General features: G+C 44.9%; 1 protein-coding gene across 8 annotated transcripts in view; it reads right to left on the bottom strand.

The window, feature by feature from the left end:
* Smarca2 (SWI/SNF related BAF chromatin remodeling complex subunit ATPase 2) overlaps nucleotides 1-21,917 on the bottom strand; it is a 170,454-nt gene that overhangs the window by 98,682 nt on the left and 49,855 nt on the right. For all 8 annotated transcript variants that reach the window (XM_075973757.1, XM_075973760.1, XM_075973759.1 and 5 more), the window contains exons 9-15: nucleotides 21,159-21,329; nucleotides 11,696-11,749; nucleotides 7,714-7,844; nucleotides 7,442-7,499; nucleotides 5,409-5,509; nucleotides 4,153-4,300; nucleotides 495-658 (exon numbers count right to left, since the gene is read on the bottom strand). In XM_075973757.1, coding sequence (XP_075829872.1) covers nucleotides 495-658; nucleotides 4,153-4,300; nucleotides 5,409-5,509; nucleotides 7,442-7,499; nucleotides 7,714-7,844; nucleotides 11,696-11,749; nucleotides 21,159-21,329 — 827 coding nt within the window. The remainder of the gene's footprint in view (nucleotides 1-494; nucleotides 659-4,152; nucleotides 4,301-5,408; nucleotides 5,510-7,441; nucleotides 7,500-7,713; nucleotides 7,845-11,695; nucleotides 11,750-21,158; nucleotides 21,330-21,917) is intronic.

Below are 21,917 nucleotides of genomic sequence, written 5' to 3'. Positions count from 1 at the left end.
AACCGGTCTAGAAAAGTTTATAAATTCCCTCACCTTTCCCTTCAGTAAGCTCTACTTACTTGGACTCACTGTTCTCAACCTGTGGGTCATGACCCCTCTGAGTAACACATTAGAGATCCAGGTACTTACACTACAATTCCTAACAGTAGCAAAATTATAGTTATGAAGTAACCATAAAATGAAATAATTTATGGTTGGGGGTCACCACAACATAAGGAACTGTGATAAGGGTTCTCAGCACAAGGAAGGCTGAGACTGCTCTACAGGGTGTGAAATGGGAATGGACAGAAAGAATCACTACAAACTTTACTAGCCAGTCAAAAGGCTGCGGCGGGGCATGGGGTGGAAAAGTAAAACCAACATTCAGATTATGTGTTTCTGGTATTCCGACTCCATGCGACTATTCTGTCTGAAACGGGAAACAAGGGCAAGCCACTGCTAGAACAATCTCAACGTACAGAGTGATGGCGGGCGGAATAAATGACAGTACTTACGAGAGGGGAACAATGATGAGATAGGGGCCATTGAGTCTTTTGTGCTCCATCAGGTACGTGATGAGTGCAATGGTCTGGATGGTCTTGCCTAGCCCCATTTCATCAGCTAAGATTCCATTCAAATTGTTATTATACAGGGAAACCATCCATTCCAAGCCCTGGAGCTGAAATGAAGAGTAATCGTTTCAATTATCCGAGATCTGCACAGGTAATTAATACTAGCACAGCTCAAGTGAGGCTGTGACTTCTTAACTTCTTGGTGCTGTGCGCTGAGTTTCCCACAGTAGCAAAGTGGGGGAGGCACCAACGCGAAAGGAATTTCAAAGATGAGCCCGTAATCGCCCCTGCTGCTTGGCAGGTGCTCGGTGTTAATCAGATTGAGAAACGATGGGCTAGAGCGTGCGGGTGGGATTTGGAGCAGCTTTGTTGCTCATCCATACTTAACATTTCACAGTGGATGACATTCTAGAATTATTATAAATGAAGAAAACCCAAACCGAAATCTATTCCAACCACTCCAAGAACAAAAAGCCAATTCGAGGATTAAAGAAAAGCCGGAAGGCTGAGCTGGCGCCATAGACCACTGATCATCAGAAACTGCTTTCTGGATCATGAACAGCCTGCCCCAGGGTGCCATCCCTGCAGCGAGGAAGCCTGTGACCAGGGAGCCAAGGCCACTAGGCTGCACTCCAAAAGGACATTTCTCTTCCTGGCAAAGAAAGGCCCCAGGCAGCACACAGAACGCTCTGCGCTGGGGGCTCTTTTGGAAAGCAGCTCCCTGGAAGCCAGCTGCCTGGAAGACGTACAACGTATTTTCAAAGCACAGAAGCAGTGCACTCAAGTCCCAGCTTTGGAGTCTCATTTAAGCACAAAAGGAGAGTGAGGTGAGAACACAGACTTACTGTGCCACCATGATGCAATGCTGGGTTTCACGTGTCAGCATCAATTGTATGCAACACATATACACATACATGTTGCGGTCACATTAACTTGATACTTAAGTTATGCGGAGAAAATATTGTGATCTTGTACTTAAAATATTCATTAACCACTTCCTCATACAGGATCACACAAGGAACTATAAGCAGATGGACACCAAGGTAGAATCACACTCCCATCAGAAGCTCATGTCAGGGAGGAAGTGCTGAACACTCTCACTGGGTACCAAGTAGCCCAGTGTGATGAATAGGTATAAAGATGTACTGGCGACAGTCTCCCTTAGAAAGCACAGTTACCATCTTGAAGACTTTTCTAAGCCAAACAGGGGCTTTGGACAAGACCTAAGTCATCTTCAAAGTTTGTGCAGAACAGCAACACAGAGAGATAAGGAGAGAAACAGAAAAGGCCTGAGAGATAATGGGTGAGCGGGGAGAGGAAGGGGACAAGAGGGTCAAGTGGGGGAAGAGACTCAACCACAACAAAGCATGAGGCCAGGCGATGGCCAAGGTCCAAGCCCGGCACTTGGGAGCTGAAAGTAGGAGAATCGGGAGATCACAGGGTGATCCTTGACCTTGCAGTAAGTTCTGCCCAACCTGGGCTATATGAGAACCTGTCTTAGAAATAAAATGGAAAAGCAATGTGTGCACAATAATGTCATAATGTAGCCCATGATTCTGTAGGCTAAATCCAAAAACCAAGTTTAAAAAGAGATAGGAAAGGGGGACTCAGTGGAAACCACACGGTTGGGACAGATGGGCTGTTTGCTGCTTCACCACCAGCTTTGAGGACGTCGACTACATGCCAGAAACATTGGGGGGAAGGTGGAGAGAAAGGGAAGAGACAAAGAGAAAAGAGGGAAGGATGGAGGGAGGGTATGGGAAAAGAGAAGAGGGGGAGAAGAGAGAGGGAAAGAGAGAAGGGTGGGAGAAGAAGGGAGAGAGAAGGAGAGAGAGATCTAGATAAAATAAAAGCAAAGCCAGAGACTTGGAAGGAGCTTAGAATCTCACAAAACATGTGGAAAGAGATGTGTGGAGACGTGTGCTTTCCTGGACAGTGGAATGTGGGAATCAAAGCATGACTCTCTGGAGGCAGCAGGAGGTTAAATTTGTCAAGGAGCCACCAAAAGCTAGCCTGTGAGGACCTGTGAACTTGTTTGTGAGAAACGGAAATCATGAAGCAGACAGGGATGGTCAGACAGCAGGAAGAGGAGCTTCACTGTCAAAAGCCCAGGAGGAAAGGGGTGCTTGTCCTGAGGGGTGGACAGAGCCTAGCGAGGAATGTGGTGTGCGCAGGGATTCACATTTGCAAGAGGAGGAGGAGTTAGATTTGAAAAGGGGGCAATGAAGAGTGCTTACAAAGGCGCAGAATGGCGGGAGGAAACCAGAGTGGCATTTAAATTTATTTATGGCAGCCCTCTGGGTGCTTCCTGCCAAGACTGAATTCAGTTCCTGGAACCCACATCGTAAAAGGAGAAAAGCAACGGTTGCAGGTTGCCCTCTGACCTCCATGAACAGGATGTGACATCAAATATAACAAAGGACACATTACAAGATATCAAAGAGGTCAAATAACATTAAAAAGAATACTCTGAGCTCCTCAAGGGGGCATGCCTTACAGGGCAGTGATCTAAATATGTTCCAGGAATTCCAGGGAAATCCTAAGACTTTCCCGAGACAAGCCAAGAGCTACCCAGGCATCGCTGGTCATTCTTCCGGTGTTGGCATCAGCAGTGACGGGAGGCAACGGCTGACCATGAGAGCTTGGAGATGACTGATCATAAGCATGAACTTCTAGATGACACTATTTTTTATAGGCTATTAGTAAGCAATGATAGAAAAGAGACCCTGGCAGTAGCAGAGAAAGATGTTCAAGAATGACGGACTCCAACTGTGTTTCCGCAGGATACTGATGTGCGTGCTGGAGTACATTCATGCCCCCAGTCCTCAGGTAGGTACTGTGGACGGACAGAGAGGAGGCACTGCCAAGGTGCGTATGCAACTGGCCTGGGAGAGCCCACAGTTATCCTACCTAGTATGAGCAGGCAGAACTGACCCTCACCAATACCGAATAGTTTAGTTCTGGTAAATGCTATCACCTATGCTTACCGGACCACAAAACTTTACTATTTTGTTTTAGTTTTTAATTTTTGAGGGAGTAATTCAAGGGACAAAGGCTCCAAGAAATACACTCCAGGCAACCCGGCAGAGGAGTAGAGCCGGAAGACAGGAGATGCCCTCAAGTTTAAACAGGTCAAAGAAGCACCTGGCACATTTACAACCTAGTGTTTAACCGAAGCACGGTGGCCAACAACTTGATCGTACATTAAGAAAAAGGTATACGTGCAGGAGACGGCACTCAGAACCCTTACCATCCCACTATTACCACAACTATAGCTGAAACAATACTGCATTTACTTCAGTCTCCCTGCCTAACGGGATCAAGCGGGTTTTTCTCTTTTTGCAGAGAACCACAGTGAAACCGGTTCAAATGGTAAGCCAGTATTTCTTCCGAATTCCATTCCTAGGTGACAAAACCAAACAGCGTGGTGCGGTCATGTTGACCACAGCGCTCTGAAGGAAGTCCTGCGCAGAGGAATGTCGTCCTGTCTTTGGAACTTCCTCTAGAGTTGACCAAAGCTCCTAAAGTGGGGATTACACACTTGGGGATGACATGGACGCAAGACCAAGGCTTGATATGGGGCCGCAACCACACTGGTTACCTGGTAATGCTTTAGGGTGCCATTAATGAGGAGGGCGGACTGCTTCTCTACCCTCTCAGAGATAGCATGAGCCACCGTGTAGTAGGACTGTGACCCTCTGGCACTGTACTGCATGCTGTATTCGTCATCCACGTCCTGCTTGGCAGTCCTGAGGAAGACAAAGACGAGTCTCTGGGTTATGTCATCAGAAATGACTTGAGAGTCTAAAGTTGCTGCCGTGGGTATCATTATCTGCCCTGCCATTAAAAACATGCTTTGCAAAGTTCACAAAAACCAAGCAGGGTCATCACCGTCATATCAGCTCCACATCATACATATGAAGAACGTGAGCCCCACACAGAGGTTACTCTGAAGTTCATAAAAGGGGCACTTTGTCAATGAAGTTGCCCTGGGTGTCCTCTGGATGCGAAGATAAATCCCGTACATAGGACACTAGAAAAGCTTGGGGGACTGAAGTAGGAGATGACTGAGGAGGACATTAGAGGGGAAAGAGAGCATAAAGGGTTCTTCCTTCCACTAGGCCTCACGGGGGTCTTTTTACTCAAGGCACATGGAAGAGCCACTGTCCCTTCTTAAAGGGGTTACTGAAAAGTCAGGGGCGCACTGGAAAACAAAGGCTGCTAAAGTGGGGTGCACAACCTGGGAGGGGGAAAACATATCAGAACATCCACTTTCTCCTTCCGGAGAGTCTCATCGTCTGAATGTCCTCTTCTGTCTACTATTTCAGAACGACGCTCCTACGATAACAGTCACATGAGCAATGGGGTTTGCAGACCACTACTGGAGGATGGGCTGGAATGGGGCACCCGGACAGGGCAGGGTGCGCAGCTGAAGAAGCTATGACATCCGGATGACACAGGCTGGCACTCACACTTGGGCTTCTGGGTATGTTGATGGCTTTGAAGGAGGCAGGGAAGGCAAGTCCGGCCCCCGGGGGAGGGGAAGGTAAATTTTATTAGTCTAACCTGGGATAGAAGTACAGTTGACAGGCATGAAGCCTGGAAAAGAACCTGAGCAGGAGATAGGAGGGTGGAATCCAGGGAGGGAGGGAGGGAGGAAGAGAGGGAGATGAGAAACACAAAGCCCTTGACCAGAGGAGTCCAGAGCTCAGAAGTGACCTGTGAGGAGCCGAGGGGACACTCAGTTGCAGTGTGAAGATGAAGTCTGTTCCTGTTTTTAAACAGGATTTGCAAACAGAAAACTCCCACCACATGAACCTCACTGTATTAGTGATGGAAACTCCGAGGGCCACGTACTCAATGATCTGCTTGGCATCCTTTTCGGAAACTTCCTCACTGTTTGGATCCAGCAGTATCTTCTCTTCTGTTTCCTGCCTACTGGACTCCTCTTCTTCATCCTGGAGGAAGGACAGAGATGCAGCAAGGCCTCTATTTTAAAGAGTATGTTGCATGATTACCACCTTTTATAGAGATTAAAGAGTATTTTACTTCACAAATGAAGTGAACAGATCTGATTGAGGGAGGAAGTAAACAAAACACTGCCTAAGTCAACTGAGTCATCATTTCACCTCTGAAAGAGAGAAAAGGGGATGCTACAGGGGTCCCCAAGACCCAAACTCCCAAGGGTAAGTGTGAACCACAGCTACTGTTCTAGAACTCTGTTCTCCTCTCTGCAACTTAACGTCCTCCAGAGAATGCCCCTTCTGATGATGACGTGGGTCCCCGTGACTGTGGAGGATCTGACTAGCTGAGCATGCTACTTTCTGAGGCTGCTTCACACCACACATTCCTGAGTGTTCAGGAAAAAAAAAGCACCATTACCTTGGTAAAGGATCTGACCGTGTCCCTACCTCTTGAACGTACGACGAAATATTCATATGCCCACTACTAACATGACATTCACAACCAGTCTGAAGGTGAACACGTGACAAGTGCCAATGGGGACATCAAGCCAATGACATCAGATCACTCAGAAGTGCCTCCTAGAAATGAGGTGCTATAAGCCACTCACTGGCTGGTGGCCTGGGGCTCCTGTCACCTGGTTGGATTGCATCTCCTCCAAAATGTCAGGAGGTATCTACGAATGTCAACATCTGGGTGGTAAGGGCTACCTAAACTGCCCACTGTACCTTATCTTTATATTCCCAGGCTCTTTCTCAGAAAGACAAACATTCTAACAGATCATTTATGGACCTGTGCATTCAAGCAAACAAGAGAGAGAGAGAGAGAGAGAGAGAGAGAGAGAGAGAGAGAGTGTGTGTGTGCGTGCGTGCGTGTGTGTGTGTGTGTGTGTGTGTGTGTGTGTGTGTGTGTAAGAGAGAGAGAAAAAATAGCTGGGAGATATTATCATGCCACAAAAGTATTTGTCTTATATTCGTTATGTTTTTCTAAATGAAATTTTTATTGTTTTCTAAAAGCAGTAAATGTTCATGGTATATTAATTTAGAAAGCAAAGATTCAAAATACAGAAGGAAAATGACCATTGCCTTAAAATCCTCGTCAGTTATATTAAGCAAGGCTGTGTGAGCAGCTGCTTGGCACCCATCTGTGGCATGCCACACTAGAGTCCTGAATGCTAGTCCAAACCAGACTTAATGATTGATTTGTCCTAGCCAGACTGAAGCACAGGATACAAAATCACTTCATCTTTTTTTTGCACTAATCAATCATTTCATAATTAACCTAACACTAATTCTTAATCTCTAGTGAAAGTACCCAAGATTCTCATTTTATGTTCTAAACATGTTAAGTATTCCTTTCAAGAAACAGAAAAATATATCTCCTTTTGAGAAAACAGCATATCCAAGGATTCAAAATTAAGAGTCGTGTTTAAAGAAAAGTCCAGACGTACATTAAAGTCTTTATGCTTGCCCGTGTTGCCTTTTTTTTTTTTAAATTCAGGCCCCAGACTCATAACTTCTAAAGAACTCCAAGGTTTGAAAGACTTTAGAAGTTCTTGAGCTTTTAGCGCTCACAGACCACTTGGGGATAGGGAACTGCCTTTCCCAAATCAATCCATCTTCAAAATTCTCCCCGAACGACCTTTGCACCATCTCCAGTCTAACCATAGCTTGTCTCTTTGGTTTCAAACAAATTTAGGGTTCTTCAAGATGCCTCACCAGCCAGGGAACCTCAAGAGGTAACTACAGTCACTAGGCACACCCCACCAGAGCCTATCCAGGTGCTTAGACGCAGGGATAACCTGAAAACAAAGTCAGGAGGAAGGGGCTGGAGGCTTCGGGGTCTGAGCCCACATTCACGAGGAGACCCTTTTTCCTCCGTTAACTTTCAAGCCAGCAAACCCCAAAGAGAGACAGATGTCCACGTACCTCTTCCTCATAATCGGAGTCACTCTCTTCGCTGTCAGACCGGGGAGCAACTTCATAACTAGGGACAAGCAGAGAAGAGGGGGCTGATCTCTGAGGAATAAACACAGGCATTCGCTACTTAACTGCGACATCCGGCTTACAGGTAACCAACGCCGATGCAAAACTTCTACACCATCTCTCAGCAAAGGCCGCACCAGGTTCCGCTTGCGGTGCCACACCCACCCTTCGCCAGAGAAGCCCCGAGGATCCCAGTAACTGCTTCTGCACCATACCCAGGATTCATCTCCAGCCAGGCATCCAGCTGACTTGCTTTGGGCGCTTCGGGTCCAAAGAGGACCTTGCCCGTTTCCGTGTGTGTCACTTTGACAGGCAGGTCGCTCATTTGGCTGCTTTCATCGATCGGCTAGAAAGAGCAAAAAAGAAATCAAGTCAGCCTGGGATGACAGGAGGCTCTCAGGCCTGTGCTGGTTATCTCTTGGGCTCTTGGTTGTCCAGTATCTGAAATGTTTTTCCGTGTTTCAACACTTCCACACCCAAAGTGTCTTGACAATCAGGGAAAGATCACCACTCACTAACAGCCCTGAAGAAGTAGACGTGATGACGCAGGCCTGTATACTAGCACCCTGGAAGCTGAGGTTGAAGGGTCACAAGTTAAAGGCCAGCCTAGGATACACACTGAGACCCTGTATCAGAAAGATCTGGGGCTTTGGCCGGGGCTCAATAGTACAGCACTTGTCGAACATGTGAATTTGACGGTCGACAGAAAACCTCAACACATTGGCACCTAAGGTAGGAGTACAAAGGCTCGGCCTTTCTAACTTGGCTGTACTCGACGAGACTCTTGAGTTAGAAGACACAGAAGTTCAAGGAAGCTGGGGTGCAGGCATACTGCCAATCAAGGTGGCAGCGATGCCAGTAGAGGCCATTGACTGTGCCGAGCTCCTGCCTGCCCCAAATAGCAGCCATGTCTTTACCAGACCAGTTGTACAGGAAAATATAAAATGAGGTTAGAGCCCTATGGCAGATTCTCCAGGTAGCCTTTATCCTGTTACACACTGAACACTTCTAGCTCCAAATGCAAAATTTGAAACTTTCTGATCATGGATATGTTGGTGCAGGTAGAAAATTCTATAATGGTACCATGGGAAGGGCCATCCACAGTTAGTCAAAACACAAGCACACTAACATAATACATAAAGTCACCTTCAGACTATGCCTTAGAGCCTATGTCAAAAGAAAAATAAGATGTATACGAAACGTAAATGCAGTATATGCTTAGACCTTGGTCCTATCCACAAGGTAACTCATATATATGTAAGTACTCCAAAGTCCAGGCTCCAAGCGCACAATCGGAGACACTTCTGGCTGCAAGCATTTAGGACGAGGGATACTTGCCCTGGAACAAATTCCATTCTTATTTCAGGCAAGCGAGGCTGATTCGGGTCATTTAGAACTAATAGTTCCCCAGACCTTCACCTAATACTCCCCAGAGAACAATTCCTGTAAGCTGTGGTTTGGATAGAACAAAGTGTAGCCTGTGCTATCTCCTACAAAACGGTGCGCTTTATCTGAAACCAACCCACCAGAATGGGGTCTAATTTGACCATTGGAATTGTGTGTATGATAAACAGACAAACAAACAAACAAAAACCCCTGCCTATCTGAAGCATGAAGAACTGGCGAAGACAAAGAAGAAGTTCATTAGCAGACACTGCAAAGTAAAATGGCTTGCTCAGAAATCAGGAGTCATGTGAAGCCGCAAAGGTTATAGATGATGCGCCCCTGGGAAGAGCCTATCTGAAAGGGGCTGGAAATGGAGCAACCCCATGCAAATGGATGCTCTTAATTATAGAGTGACCGACTTCTAGGAGCAGGGCCCTGGGTAAGACGTTTGGAAACGCTTCATTTGTGCGCACATTCCACCGTCTATTTCCTGAAGAGTAGTCAAATGGGTTGTGTAGGCAATTCATTACTTCAAAGAATTTTCCCTAAATTACTCTTAATTAGTTTTGTGGTCAGATAGATACATGCAACACTAGCGGTGTAATTAGGATTGTCATATAATTTTTCCTAATTAAGCAAAGAAATGATAAGGAAAAACAGTGGGTTGATGTTACTTTCTGCATCTTAGAGAAATAACCCCAAAGAACCTCAATCCCCCATAGTTCTCTCCGCCTACTCCCTCAACAAAGCGCCAGCAGAATCAGAACAAATATTAGTGACCATTCACAAAGATAACTTTAAAAGGCTTGCCCCGGCCTGCCAGTTTTCTTCACTTCTACACTGGCTAAAGCAATAGTTCTCAGTAGCAGTGCTTGGCACAGCAATACGATTCTTCCTCATTAATGTAAAAGGTCATCTCCACACTCGAGAGGGAAAAGGGAAATCCAGCATTCGTACCATTTCCCTGGGAAAAACCGTATCTTGTTACTGTGGGCTATTATAATACAGCTTGTTTTATTGCTAATGTCACACCTCAGAGAAAACTGGAAATAACTGTGGGTGGAATTAGAACCCTGGCAAAGGCACAGAAATGGGCTCAGAAGAGAAGGAAGAGCATTCTTTCTGAACAAACTGAGCAAGGCGCTCTCTTTGCAAACTTCAGGAAACACAACCCACACCTGATAAAAATTAACGTCTAAAAACAGACACATGTCACAGGTCCGAGATCAGAGGACCATTTCCACACGAGGTGAGGGATGAGAGGACAAGATGGTGTTCGGTTATCCTGGGTGCCTGGAAACTACAGGTGATGTGCAGCCTTGTCAGAGAAGCCTGGGGTCCTGTAAGCAGCTGTTGCTTCTAAGTGCTCTGATAACGCAGCGTTCCACCCTGGTAGCATCCTGTCTACAGTTTCTTACACGTTAACCTTTACCTGAGCTCTTCCTTCCCTGTGATGGTGTAGAACAGCTAGCCCAATATGCAGTGCTAAGAGGTTTCTGCATATCACTAGCTTAACCTTTCTTCCTGCATCTGGCCAAGGGAACGCACATGGAACCCGTGTACCCAGCGATTCTAGAATGAAACAGGCAATCCCCCCATCACCCGATACTCTAAGCAGGCTTCTCAGAGTCCGCAAGTAAAGGTTGGTTAAAACAAACTCTCTGGATTGGCACATCTCCGTTGTATCACTGGACACATCCTTCAGAGCTCAGTGGAATATCAGAAATTCTAGGATATACAATTAAGGTCAATGCCTAGCTCGCTCCACAGGCAATCTCTATTATAAGCCTATAGAAATTCCCCAAGAAAATCCAGAATGTGAACTGCTCGGCTTATGTATTTTTATGATTCCAAATTAGTAATAAACTAGGTAAATTGAGCCACGTTTTATGCTTCTGTATTATTTACTTGCCCAATGTAATCACCGAATTGCTTTACCCTCTCATACCTTCTACGTGGTCACGATCTATGTTTATCTGCTATGCAGAATGGTATACAAGAAACTATCAGTTAACCAGGAATCTTGAGACAGTGTTATTTCTAATTGTCATATATATATATATATATATATATATATATATATATATATATATATATACACACACACACACACACACACACACACACACACAGGGGCATGTGCTCCTTCATGTGTGTGATTGCAGGCATATGTGTGGAGGACAGATGACACTCTTGCATGTCAGACATTGTCTTTCACATTGCTTGAGAAAAGGTCTCATGTTGTTTGCCACTCAGAACTTCAGGCTAGCTGGTCCCCAAGGTTCGGGGGTTCTGCCTTTGCCTCCCACCTCACTGTAAGAACACTGGGGTTCCAGACACATGCTAACACATGCATCTTTACATGGGTTGATGTCTTCTAACTTGTTCTCACGCTTGCACAGTAAGAGTTCTACCCACCTTGCCATCTCCCCAGGCACAAATGGACCATTTTTACTTTTGAAAAAAATGATTAACTTAGGGGCTCAAGAGATGGTTCAGCAGTTCAGAGTACTTGCTGGTCTTGCGAAAGACCCAAGTTTGGTTTCAGGCATCCAGAGGTTCACAATTGCCTATAGCTTTGGATCCAGGGAACAGATACCCTCTTCTGGCCTCTATAGACAGCCCCCTATACCCACACACACAACAATGGAAAAACATGCAGACACACACACAAATATTCACATATATGTAAGTATAACTTTTTTTAATAAAAATGAGGGGCCCAGATTAGTGTACACAAAGAATGGTGCCACAGGTTATGACTGACTCCCCTAGCAGAACGTAAGAGCCAGTGGGTGCCATTTCCCTTACCTCTCCATCTGGTCCCAGGGCAGACTCCCCTCCCTCTGCATTCTCTTCGGCCTTCTGCAAAACAATAATGTCAAGTGTTATGTATCCATCAAGGACACAGGACAGGAATTGCCAGCAACTCCCACATCTAACTATCTCATTGCCTGTGTCTTCCTCTCGGGAAGCACAATGCAAATGTCTTTCGTTTTTGTTTCTCTTTGCTGAGATAAAATATGCATCATATTAGCAATGTGTAGAGTCATTTAAAGCCAGATGTGACTCAAGGCCAGCCTACTAGAGATCTGTGGATCGCATCTTTAGAGACCCACAGAGCCTAAGGCACAGCACCATCAAGACAGAAGGCGGAATCAAGAAACAGTTTCTCGTGTTTGGCACCAAAGACAAATCCTGACATAATTAGTTCGACTTTCCTATTCCCTAAGCAAGTTTTCATCAGCAATGAAGAACAGCATTCTAAAAATGTCCATCAACAATAAGCTCTGAATCGCTCCTCAGTCATAAAAATACAAACAAAACAAAATTCTGTGAGTTCCCGGGTGGTTCCCATTCTACCTAATTGGCTTTGATAATATATAGTATTTCCACAGTGTGTATGTGGGAAAATTGATGTGTGTCTACTGTGTTCTCATGAAGAATTCCATCATCTACCATTGTTTAAATACTCCAGTGTCGTACTCCATTAACCTCTATGCACCTCAAAGGCAAGGAAATGAGAAATTAGGATGATGTCAGATTATACACAGAACCGAGTCCCATATGCAATTTATACAATATGGTAAAAAATGTCTTCCATTTATGACACCTGACAGGTAAAATATTTTATATTCAGAATCTCTACTTTAAGGTTATTACTTAAAAACCATACTAATTCTTTATAATAAAATATGAGAATATGAGAGAGGAAAGTCCCAGTCATTTCCTTTACTAAGATACTTAGGGAAGCAAGCTTTCTATCCTAGGACTCTTTTAGTTAATTGAAAAATATATACACTAATACAGAATCAAAATTATCTCTCCTTAGCTTACTTCAGATATTCATTCTATTAATACTTTATCTTCTATGAAAATAATTAGTCTCTTCACAAAGCAACCTCACTGAAAATGATTTTTCCACACTGAAGAAGTCCCATAAAAATACGACTTTTTAAAGTTATTTTCAATGTCATTTATAATTTTCTTACCAAATAACACTCTTTGTGTCCCTATCATACACATGTCCCTCCTTCCCTCCCTCCCTCCCTCCTCTCTCTCTCTCTCTCTCTCTCTCTCTCTCTCTCTCTCTCTCTCTCTCTCTCACACACACACACACACACACACACAGTCAGCAGGGGGTGGTGATTAAGTATAAACAATGGAGTTTCTACCAAAGATTAGAAAGATAAATGCTCCTACACTTAGACTTGTCCGAGACTTGTCTTTTCTGTCTTGCTGACTAGGGGAGGAGGTATGTGCAGGTTCAGAGGATTGATACCCGGAATCACACACATGGGTTCCCACCCAGCCTGCTGAGGCACTCCAACAAGGGCAGAAACCTTGTGTTCAGAAGAGAAGCCAGACAGTTACCAGATACTAAAGTTTCCATTTTTGGAATTCTCCAGCACTATACTCCAGAGATGGTTTTAATTAATGAGAGAAAGTCAATTAATCCCACCATTCTTTCCATAGAAACCAGAAATAAGCTACAAATTTGGCCAACAAAGAAAATCAAATGAGACAATGCAAAAGCCAATTTGAAATAGCTAGTGAGTGGAACTGGATCACCATTTCAATGAATAACACATTAAAAAGCTTGAAGAGCCATAAATGAATATAATCAAAACTATTCTACAGCATACTCTCTTATGAATATACTATGAGCTAGCCAGAGCGTTATCTAAAAACTGCCTCGTGATCAGACCCTTTCATTACTTAAAGTCCCCCAAACTAATCTATTTTCAATACCATTAGGCAGCAAGAAGCAGAGAGCTATTAGAAGTCCAGTCGCCCTCAGTTCTGGGGTTAGACGAGTTGCATGTCAATCACAGCTCTGACTGCACACGAGACCTTAGCGGTGTAACCTACAGCAAACAAGCTTCTCTTTGGCTTAGTTTCTGCGGTAGGAATGGACCACTGTTTGGGCCTGCTCATATGGTACATGCCAAAGCCACAGTTACATGCCAAAGCCACAGTTCAGGATCATGATGGGAGCTCAGGAGCTATTGTTATGCCTAGAATTAAGACTGGCTACGGCGCTGTCTGAAAACTGCCTCCTGTGGCTAGAAGGTCAGTCACTTCTGTTGGTTCAAGGAGAACTCATGCCCACAAGGGTGTCCAGAACTTAGGAATCACTAAATGAGAATTTACCAGACCAAAAAAAAAAAAAAAAGTGAAGAAATTACCATCGTGAGCAATGTGCTTCACTTAGGATCCATTCACTGCATAATTCATAGTATTATTGTTGTTGTCATGGTTTATCATCATCGATGCAATTAGGAGCCAAAATATTCCCAAGTGATAAAACGGTTAAGAACACACTGAGTCACCACTGAACTAGGGTTCTGTGTCACTCCCTCTCTGTCCTGGGACCCAATCCTGCCACAAGATTCCAAGACTTGGAAGCCAGGTGGCAGTCTGCTCTTCAGAGAGAGACCCCAGCCCCTCCCATCATGCTCTGGGCTTCTGATGTCTAGCTGGCGCACTTTCAGAAATCCATGTTCTCACACCAAACTCATGTTTTAATGTCAACACAGAAAAACGAACCCGAAATTCCCTATTCACAAATGGACACAAGAGACTGTGACGTTCATTTCCGTTGGAACTGACTTTGGACAGTCGCTGAGTCCCAGGTGAGACAGCTGGGTGCACACGGGGCAGAACGGACAGTATTCCCACCGCCTGAGAAATGTTCTCAAGCAGTTGTCTGTGCCATGGAATCACACACACAGGCTCTACTACTACCGGCTGGTGCCTACACTTAACCCCGCTGATTAAAACAGAAAACCCAAGTAGGCGGGCAGTGGAGGCTCATGCCTTTAATCCCAGCTGGGGCAGGCGGGGGGGGGGGGGGGGGGCGGGGAGGCAGAGGCAGGCACAGGGACACTGAGTCAGAGAGCAGACTGGTCTACAAAGTGAGTTCCAGGACAGTTAAGGCCACACAGAGAAAACCTGTCTCAGAACACCCTCCCCCTAAAAACAAACAAACAAATCAAACTAAACCACTGCAGTCCATTCTTTAGTCAAGACCAAAGGAGCCCTGTAGGCTTCTCCCTACCTAACAAAACGCTGCAAACTCATTATGCTTATGTGTGGAATGGAAGTATAATTAACCTACTCATGTCAGGGGAGATGTGTGATGGAAATTACTCCCAACTAAAGATTACTCATTACCAAAAATTACTAAGACTCAAACAGATTCGGGCTCCCAATTGCCAAGGCCGATGTCAATTTACGCTCTCCGCTTTAGGGTGTCCACAATCATTGGGGGGGGGGCATATAAAACGGGGAGTAGGGCTACCGGAGGAGGGAAGCCCAGAAGTAGAAAAATCCTTGTCAGCTGACCTCAAGAAGACAGACTTCAGTGGGGCAGTCAGTTTAGAAGACGACGCCGGAGGCTGCAGACAGCTTCAGTCAGCTGTCTTACAGTCAAATTATGAAAGAAGCCATTTTCTCCCTCAGCAGGTATCGCCACAGTGTGCTGGAGCAGCGTCTAAACGTGAGGGCGCCTTAAGGGCTCATTCGCTGCTTTTCTGGAAAGGAAGCTTCAGGAACCACTTGGTTTATTTTTCCTGTCATTTAAGTGGGCCTCTGAGCCCAGAGACAGGTACTCAGGCAATAAAAAAAAAAAAATGCCCGGAAATATCAAATTAGCAAGCATTTGCACACTGCCTGCGTGGCGTCGTGCAGAGAAAACCAATTTGAACATTTGACTCAGGTAACTGGTCAAGCCAGTTAAACAGGACTCGGGTTCAAACTGGTTTCACCCATTTTTGACACTAAACTGACCAGATGAATGGGATCGCGTTGACGGTGTGCTCGCTGAGCGCCAAACAGTCCTTACACCCACACAGGCAGCACCGACTACGTCGTTTTGATCCACCTATGGGGTCTTGGAAGGAAAAGCTGCAATCTCTAGGGAAAGAGTAGAGATAAAACAATCGGAAAAAGCTGGGACTAACTTGAATTTGCAGCAAACGTCTCAACGACATTATTCTGTTTCACTGACAATCATACCAGCAGGCTTTGATGGTTGTGTTTAATATCGAAAACGGTTAAAAATCACATTTCCAATCACTGCACTGAATAATGTACCATGTCAAGAAAGTTCTCCCCTTGAATGTACAGCAACCTTGAGCTGTACTTATAAGAACGGATGGGAGGTGGGTTATGGGGAAGAAGAACGAATAAAAGGACTTTGAAAATTGATTATACTGAGGTCACTCCGCAAGATTGAAATTTGCCATGTTTTCTCTCATACTGCCATCCTCTCTTCTAATGTAAAAGGATGAAAGGAGAACAGCGGGGGCCAGAAAGAAACAAAACCAAATGCTGTATGAGGACTGCCGGAAAGGAAAGCTAACATCCTATGTGTTCGTAACAACAGAACAAAATAAGGCAAACGCATGAAGAAAGCACTACCTGGCAGTCGTGTCCAAGGTGGCTACAGCACATGTCCATTAATAGCACGGGTTTTCAAGACACATCAAAGACACCCAACAAGGACGTTATTTCCACTAGCATACCCCTCCTGGAAAGAGGTTGAAGGGAGAACTTTATATTGAATTTTTGCTAGGCGTCAACTGAACTGAGCACTCTCCGTGGGGGTACCTCTCGCAAGAGCTTCTGACCACAGCTTATGCAAAAACTATGCCCAAGGCAGGATGGGAAATTCTTTATGATCACCAGAAAAGGCTCTCAAGCAAAGGTCATGCAAATCAGAAAATTCCCTCTGAAGGAGTTGCTGATGAGCTTTGTGACCAGCAGAATCTGCTAAAATAATAAATCTTCGTGCCCTTTCTACAGGTCCCAATAACCAAGGTATCTGTCACTGTCCTAAAAGACAGCCTCTACTTATAGACAACCAATCCTCCATTAAAAAGAAAAAAAAAACACAACAGAATCAGCTGGCCAAGCTGGTCCCTGTCACCAATCCTAGCACTTAAGCAGTAGAAGTCAAGGTCAGTCACCCTTGGTTATGTAACAAGTTCAAGGCCAGCCTGGGCTATACGTGACCTTGTTGTTAAAAAATAAATAAAAGTAAGTGAGCAATTTATTTATCCAAACTCACAAAATAAGCAGGTTAAAAATAGTCTTTATTTTTTAATTTACTATATTAAACAAAATCAAGTGTGTGTGTGCACGCACACATGCATCAAGCACACACATGGAGGCCAGTGGACAATGCAGGAATCAGTTTTCTGCTTTCACCATGGATCAACCAAGTCAGTACCAGGCTTGGAGACAAGGGCCTTGAACTGCTGAACTATCTCCCCAGACCAAGACTTGGTTTTCAATAGCAAAACAAACAAAACATATGGAAAAACCAAGTGTATCTCAACCTCATTGCATCTGTTTGTCACAAGATTGCTTGATGTAGCAACCGCTATTTGCTGAGCACCACTGTGTGCCAGCAAGGGCTCCAAATGCTTTAGATAAAGCTGCTACATAAGCCTCGCAGCGGAGCTGGGGCAGGGGAAGTATTTCTATGCCCTTGTCCTGCTTAGCTTTTACTGTCTACTCGATAAAACTTAGAGTAGGCTGGGGAAAAGGAGTCTCAGTTGAGGGACTGTCCAGTTCAGTCTGTGGCCACGTCCATGAGAGAGACTTTCTTGATTGATATGGGGAGGCTCAGCCCACTATAGGCGGTACCATCCCCTAGAAGGTGGGACAGGGTTGTCTAAGAAAGCTAGCAGAGTAGAGCCAATGAGCAGTAGTCTTGTATAGCTTTGAGTTTCTGCCTTGATTTCCCTCAGTAGTGGAGTGTCATCTGGCTGTGTCAGCAGAAATAACCCTTCCCTTCTCTAAGCTGCTTTTGGTCATGGGTTTATCACAGCAACAGAAATCAAACTACAGGGGACCCTTTTTGCTGGGTAATAGACAGGAGCACTCTACAATACATCTTTTAATGATATACTCTACAAGAAACTAAGAGCAAATTCGTATGCAAACACTTTCTTATGCAGCTCTGAATTTTAGAGGCTACATGCTGTTGTGATGTGGGGCAGCAGGGGGAGGGGGGCATGCACAACCCTGTTTGTATAAGCTTGGTGGTTTTATCTAACCCCACCTTTTTTTCTTTTGCTTCCTGGTAGCCACCTGAGGTATATCTGTGACCACCCTGGTGAAGGAGAACCCTCAAGGCCATGCAGAATGCTCACGGCAGCATTCGCCCCAAATGCAGCACTTGCTTTCACATAACACACAAGCTCAATATTGAAAATGTATTTCTCCTCTGACTCTTAGGTATAGACACGGAATTGACTTTTTTTTTTCTCTTCGATTCCAAGGTCAATAAAGAAAGGCAAGGCTGAGAATGAGAAGATTCTAAGTAATTTATAAACAGACACTTCATAGAAGTGCACCAAATGGGGAAGAGAATTGAATTAACAAGGTCAAGACGTGCTACGGGGAGCCAACCCTATTATTCATGAGCAACACTGAAGAGCGAATCCTCTAAGAACAGCCAAGGATCTGTTATGCTGGGCGATTAAAATTGAAAGGAAAAAAAAAAAGTCCAACTAGATACTAGTTTAACACTGAAAGTAGAAAGTAATCCTTATCCAATCAGACTACAGGGCCGGCCATCCTCCTCTTCGATCTCAGTACTTTAGTTGCCTGCATCTTCACTGCAACCAGCTCTGGCCTACGGCTATGACTTCACTGACTACTGCAGGCTTTCTCGAAGTAAAAAGTGCATTGGTGCCTTGTTTAATTTTCACGGTTGTAAACAGGGACAGCATATGATCTAAACCCACGGAGACACTGGGGGCACAGCCTGCACCTTACAGTGGGGGAGATTCTGGGGGCAAACTCTGCAGCTTACAATGGGGAGACGCTGGGAGCACAGCCTACAGCCCAAGTTCTGATGTTCCCTCCACCACAGAGAAGCTGGTGACTCTCAATTATTCACTCTGTCGAGGGGAGAACTCCAGATAACACTAAGGGTCAAATAAACAGTTTTTAAAAGCAACCCCTCCCTTTGTTGTCCAATAAAGGAACATCTGGAACTATCAACTTTACTCTGAGCAGTCTTTAACCTTTCCAGGGGAGGAAACAGTCCCGTCCAGGAAGAGCCTTGTCTTCCCATGCTCCCCCTCCCTTTCCTCCCTTTCTTTTACCATTATCCATCGCACTTCTGCTGAGAAACCATCTAGGAGGGTAACAGAGCCCTGCTGAAGGCAAAGGGCATCCAGGTGCCGGTCATCCTGACATCCTGAAAGCACACAGAAGGCAGCTGGAAATAAACATCCTTCACAGCGGTCAAGTGAAGTGGGACCAACACAGGGAGATGCCCAGAGCTCTCAGTGGACAGTTGCTGCCTTGGTAGCTGTTATTTCTTTGCCAGGTAATCAGGCCTTACCTCCAGTTTGACTTCCAGTTTTTCATATCGTCACAGGTGAAGATATTAATTTGGGGAACAAGCTTAATTAATGGCTGCAACACTTCTTTTTTTTTTTTTTCTCCAGCACACTCCCTCGGCTCCTATCTAAGAGCTGACAAATGAAAGCGTAAGATAGAAAGGACTCTTGGCCAGGAAGCCCAGCCACCCATCAGTAGGCCTGCTAGAATAAGCAGAACCAAGAAGCCTGCTACAGATCCCCACTCTGCACAACACAGTGCAGAAATATCGGCCTGACTGTGGCCGCTCAATCATTTCTGTCTTTGCCTGTGGTGATGTGACTATCTAATTTCACAGCAGGAATCTATTAATTATAAACCAGAAGCTCAAATCTGGGCCATTAGCTTTTAATCACAAGGAAATATAAAGAACTTTAAGGCTACAAACACTAACAGCGACAACCTCTGCCGAGCAGGAAAAACTGGAACTGTCCTGGAATGGGGTCTGCTTACAGGATATTCCAGCACCTTATCAGCTTCCCTCTGAGCCCTTTCACTGGCTCTGAAAGTTCTGGGAAGTCTATAAGGCTACCCTGACAAGAAAATGGGGTACTTCTCAGTGGTATATCTAAATCCAAGCAGCGAGTCATCCGTTCCCCACTGCACAATAAGGTGAGCTTTCTCAGACGAAGAGCATCAGGTACAAGAGGGGGCCGTCTCAAGCATCTATTCCTCCTCCTTAATTATGAAACAGGTATGAGAATTCAGAAGCCGTGAAATTAATTATATTTTCTTGAAAAACATTCTGTTCAATTATTCAGTGTAGAGAGTAAATGATTCAATGCTACCAACGGCCCTCCCCCCGTTTTCACAGTTCTAATGAACGGTTTCTGTTGATGTGTGTACAGAAGTTACTGTGAGATTGAAACGCAGCTGTTTGTGCCTCAGTAGCCACCAGGCAATAACTCCAGGAGACCTAAGTCTGTCGAGACTGAAGATGCACAACTTTCTTGGGCAAATGTCAGTGTTCCCATGTCACTTACCTGCATCCTCCTGCACACTTTAATCCTCTCGTGACTACGTACGCTACCCCCAGGCAACCTAATTGCCATGTAAGATTGCTTGAAACACAATGCCAAGGGAAGTGTCTGCAGACTTTCGATACAGAGGATATATTCTTCTTTTAGGATGCTGAGCCCTCCTCTGTCTGTGGGATGCTGACGGGACACTTCAACATCCAAGAAGATGTAGATTTCCTGGTCCATACTCAGCCACTTACTGAATAAAGACACAACGTCTGCAGAGCAGAATACTAAGTTTTGTCCGTCACCTCTTATGACAACTAGGCTATATTTAACATGAGATTGTCCTTGTCTTTACAACTAATAAAACTGATGTCAATATGCTTACCTTATTGTGATACCAGGACAAAAGAACCGAATTAAAACTTCCAACATTTTCATCTGTCCAAACAGACTGAAATGTGTGAGTATCCAGAACATCCCGAAGATTTCTCATGTGTCTGTCCTTGGCTTCCTACTGTCTCTGCACTACATTTTCTTCTTAACTTTTTACTCTGTTCTCCTAACTTAGAAGTCCCTGACACCCTGGCATTAAAACTATACACTACTCATTTGTGTCTTATATTCTTTTTTCTCCTGACTCTGTATACTTGATTTGAAATGTTACATTGTGTTAAACAGAGGCAACATAGACTGTGAACTTCCACTGCAATAATCCTTTTATACCCTCGTCTCTAATACATTACCTACTTTTACACCCTACTAATCTACACAACTACCGCAAGTCAGCAATCCAAACCTCCCGTCAGTTAGAAGTGGTTCTTATCAGAAAGCAATACTCATCCAAAGCCAGTCTTTGGGCATACATCTCAGGCTAAACATGTCAGGAAGAAGAGCTCAGAGCTCACCTTCTTCCTCCTCCTCCTCTTCTTCTTCTCTTTGGCAGCTTGGGCCTGCTTGTGCTCCCAAACCAGGTTGGTCAGGTTGGCCACATACTCATCAGTCTGCTGCAGTAGGTACGCTAGGCGTCTGTCTTTCTTTTGGTCAATGAGCTTCCTGTAGCCCTCTTCATCCTCAGCCTGTTCAGGAAGGAGAGAAGGATGAGACCATGATGCACGGACACCCACAGGTCCACCTCACACTCCCCTCTACTGTTCACAACCTCGATCTGATGATACGTAGAACCAACTGGAGGAGCCAGACTCCACCAGCTACCAGTGAAGTCTGCAAGTTGGCAAACAGGGACATGCAACATGTTGGGCCCATGATTCTAAAGTCTGCAGCAAAATTATCACACAGAACCCTACTGTGTGAGGGATGTGATCACACACTTTTAAGTCAGCCCTTTTGTGTTCCAGGCTTCTTGAACTGCTCAAAATGAATGTAAAACCCGATGTGCTAATTAACAAGCCTAGGAGGAAGGAGACAAGCCATTTAGGTCCCGAACTCTGGTTCTACTGAGATAGAAAACAAACCCCATCATTTCCACCTCCTTCTCCCACTAAATAACACGATGAGATCAAGTGGAAGGAAACTTGTGATGTCCTCTGAGCCATTTAGAGAGAAATCTCTTTTAGACGGCCCAGAGAAAGCATTCCAAAATACTTTTCTATGACGCCTGAATAAAAAGAGAACACCGTACAATCTCTCAGAGGTGGCTCTGTCCC

The sequence above is a fragment of the Microtus pennsylvanicus genome, chromosome 5 (genome assembly GCF_037038515.1).
Source record: "Microtus pennsylvanicus isolate mMicPen1 chromosome 5, mMicPen1.hap1, whole genome shotgun sequence".
NCBI classification, from domain to species: Eukaryota; Metazoa; Chordata; class Mammalia; order Rodentia; family Cricetidae; genus Microtus; species Microtus pennsylvanicus.
This window is presented reverse-complemented; position numbering and strand designations above follow the sequence as displayed.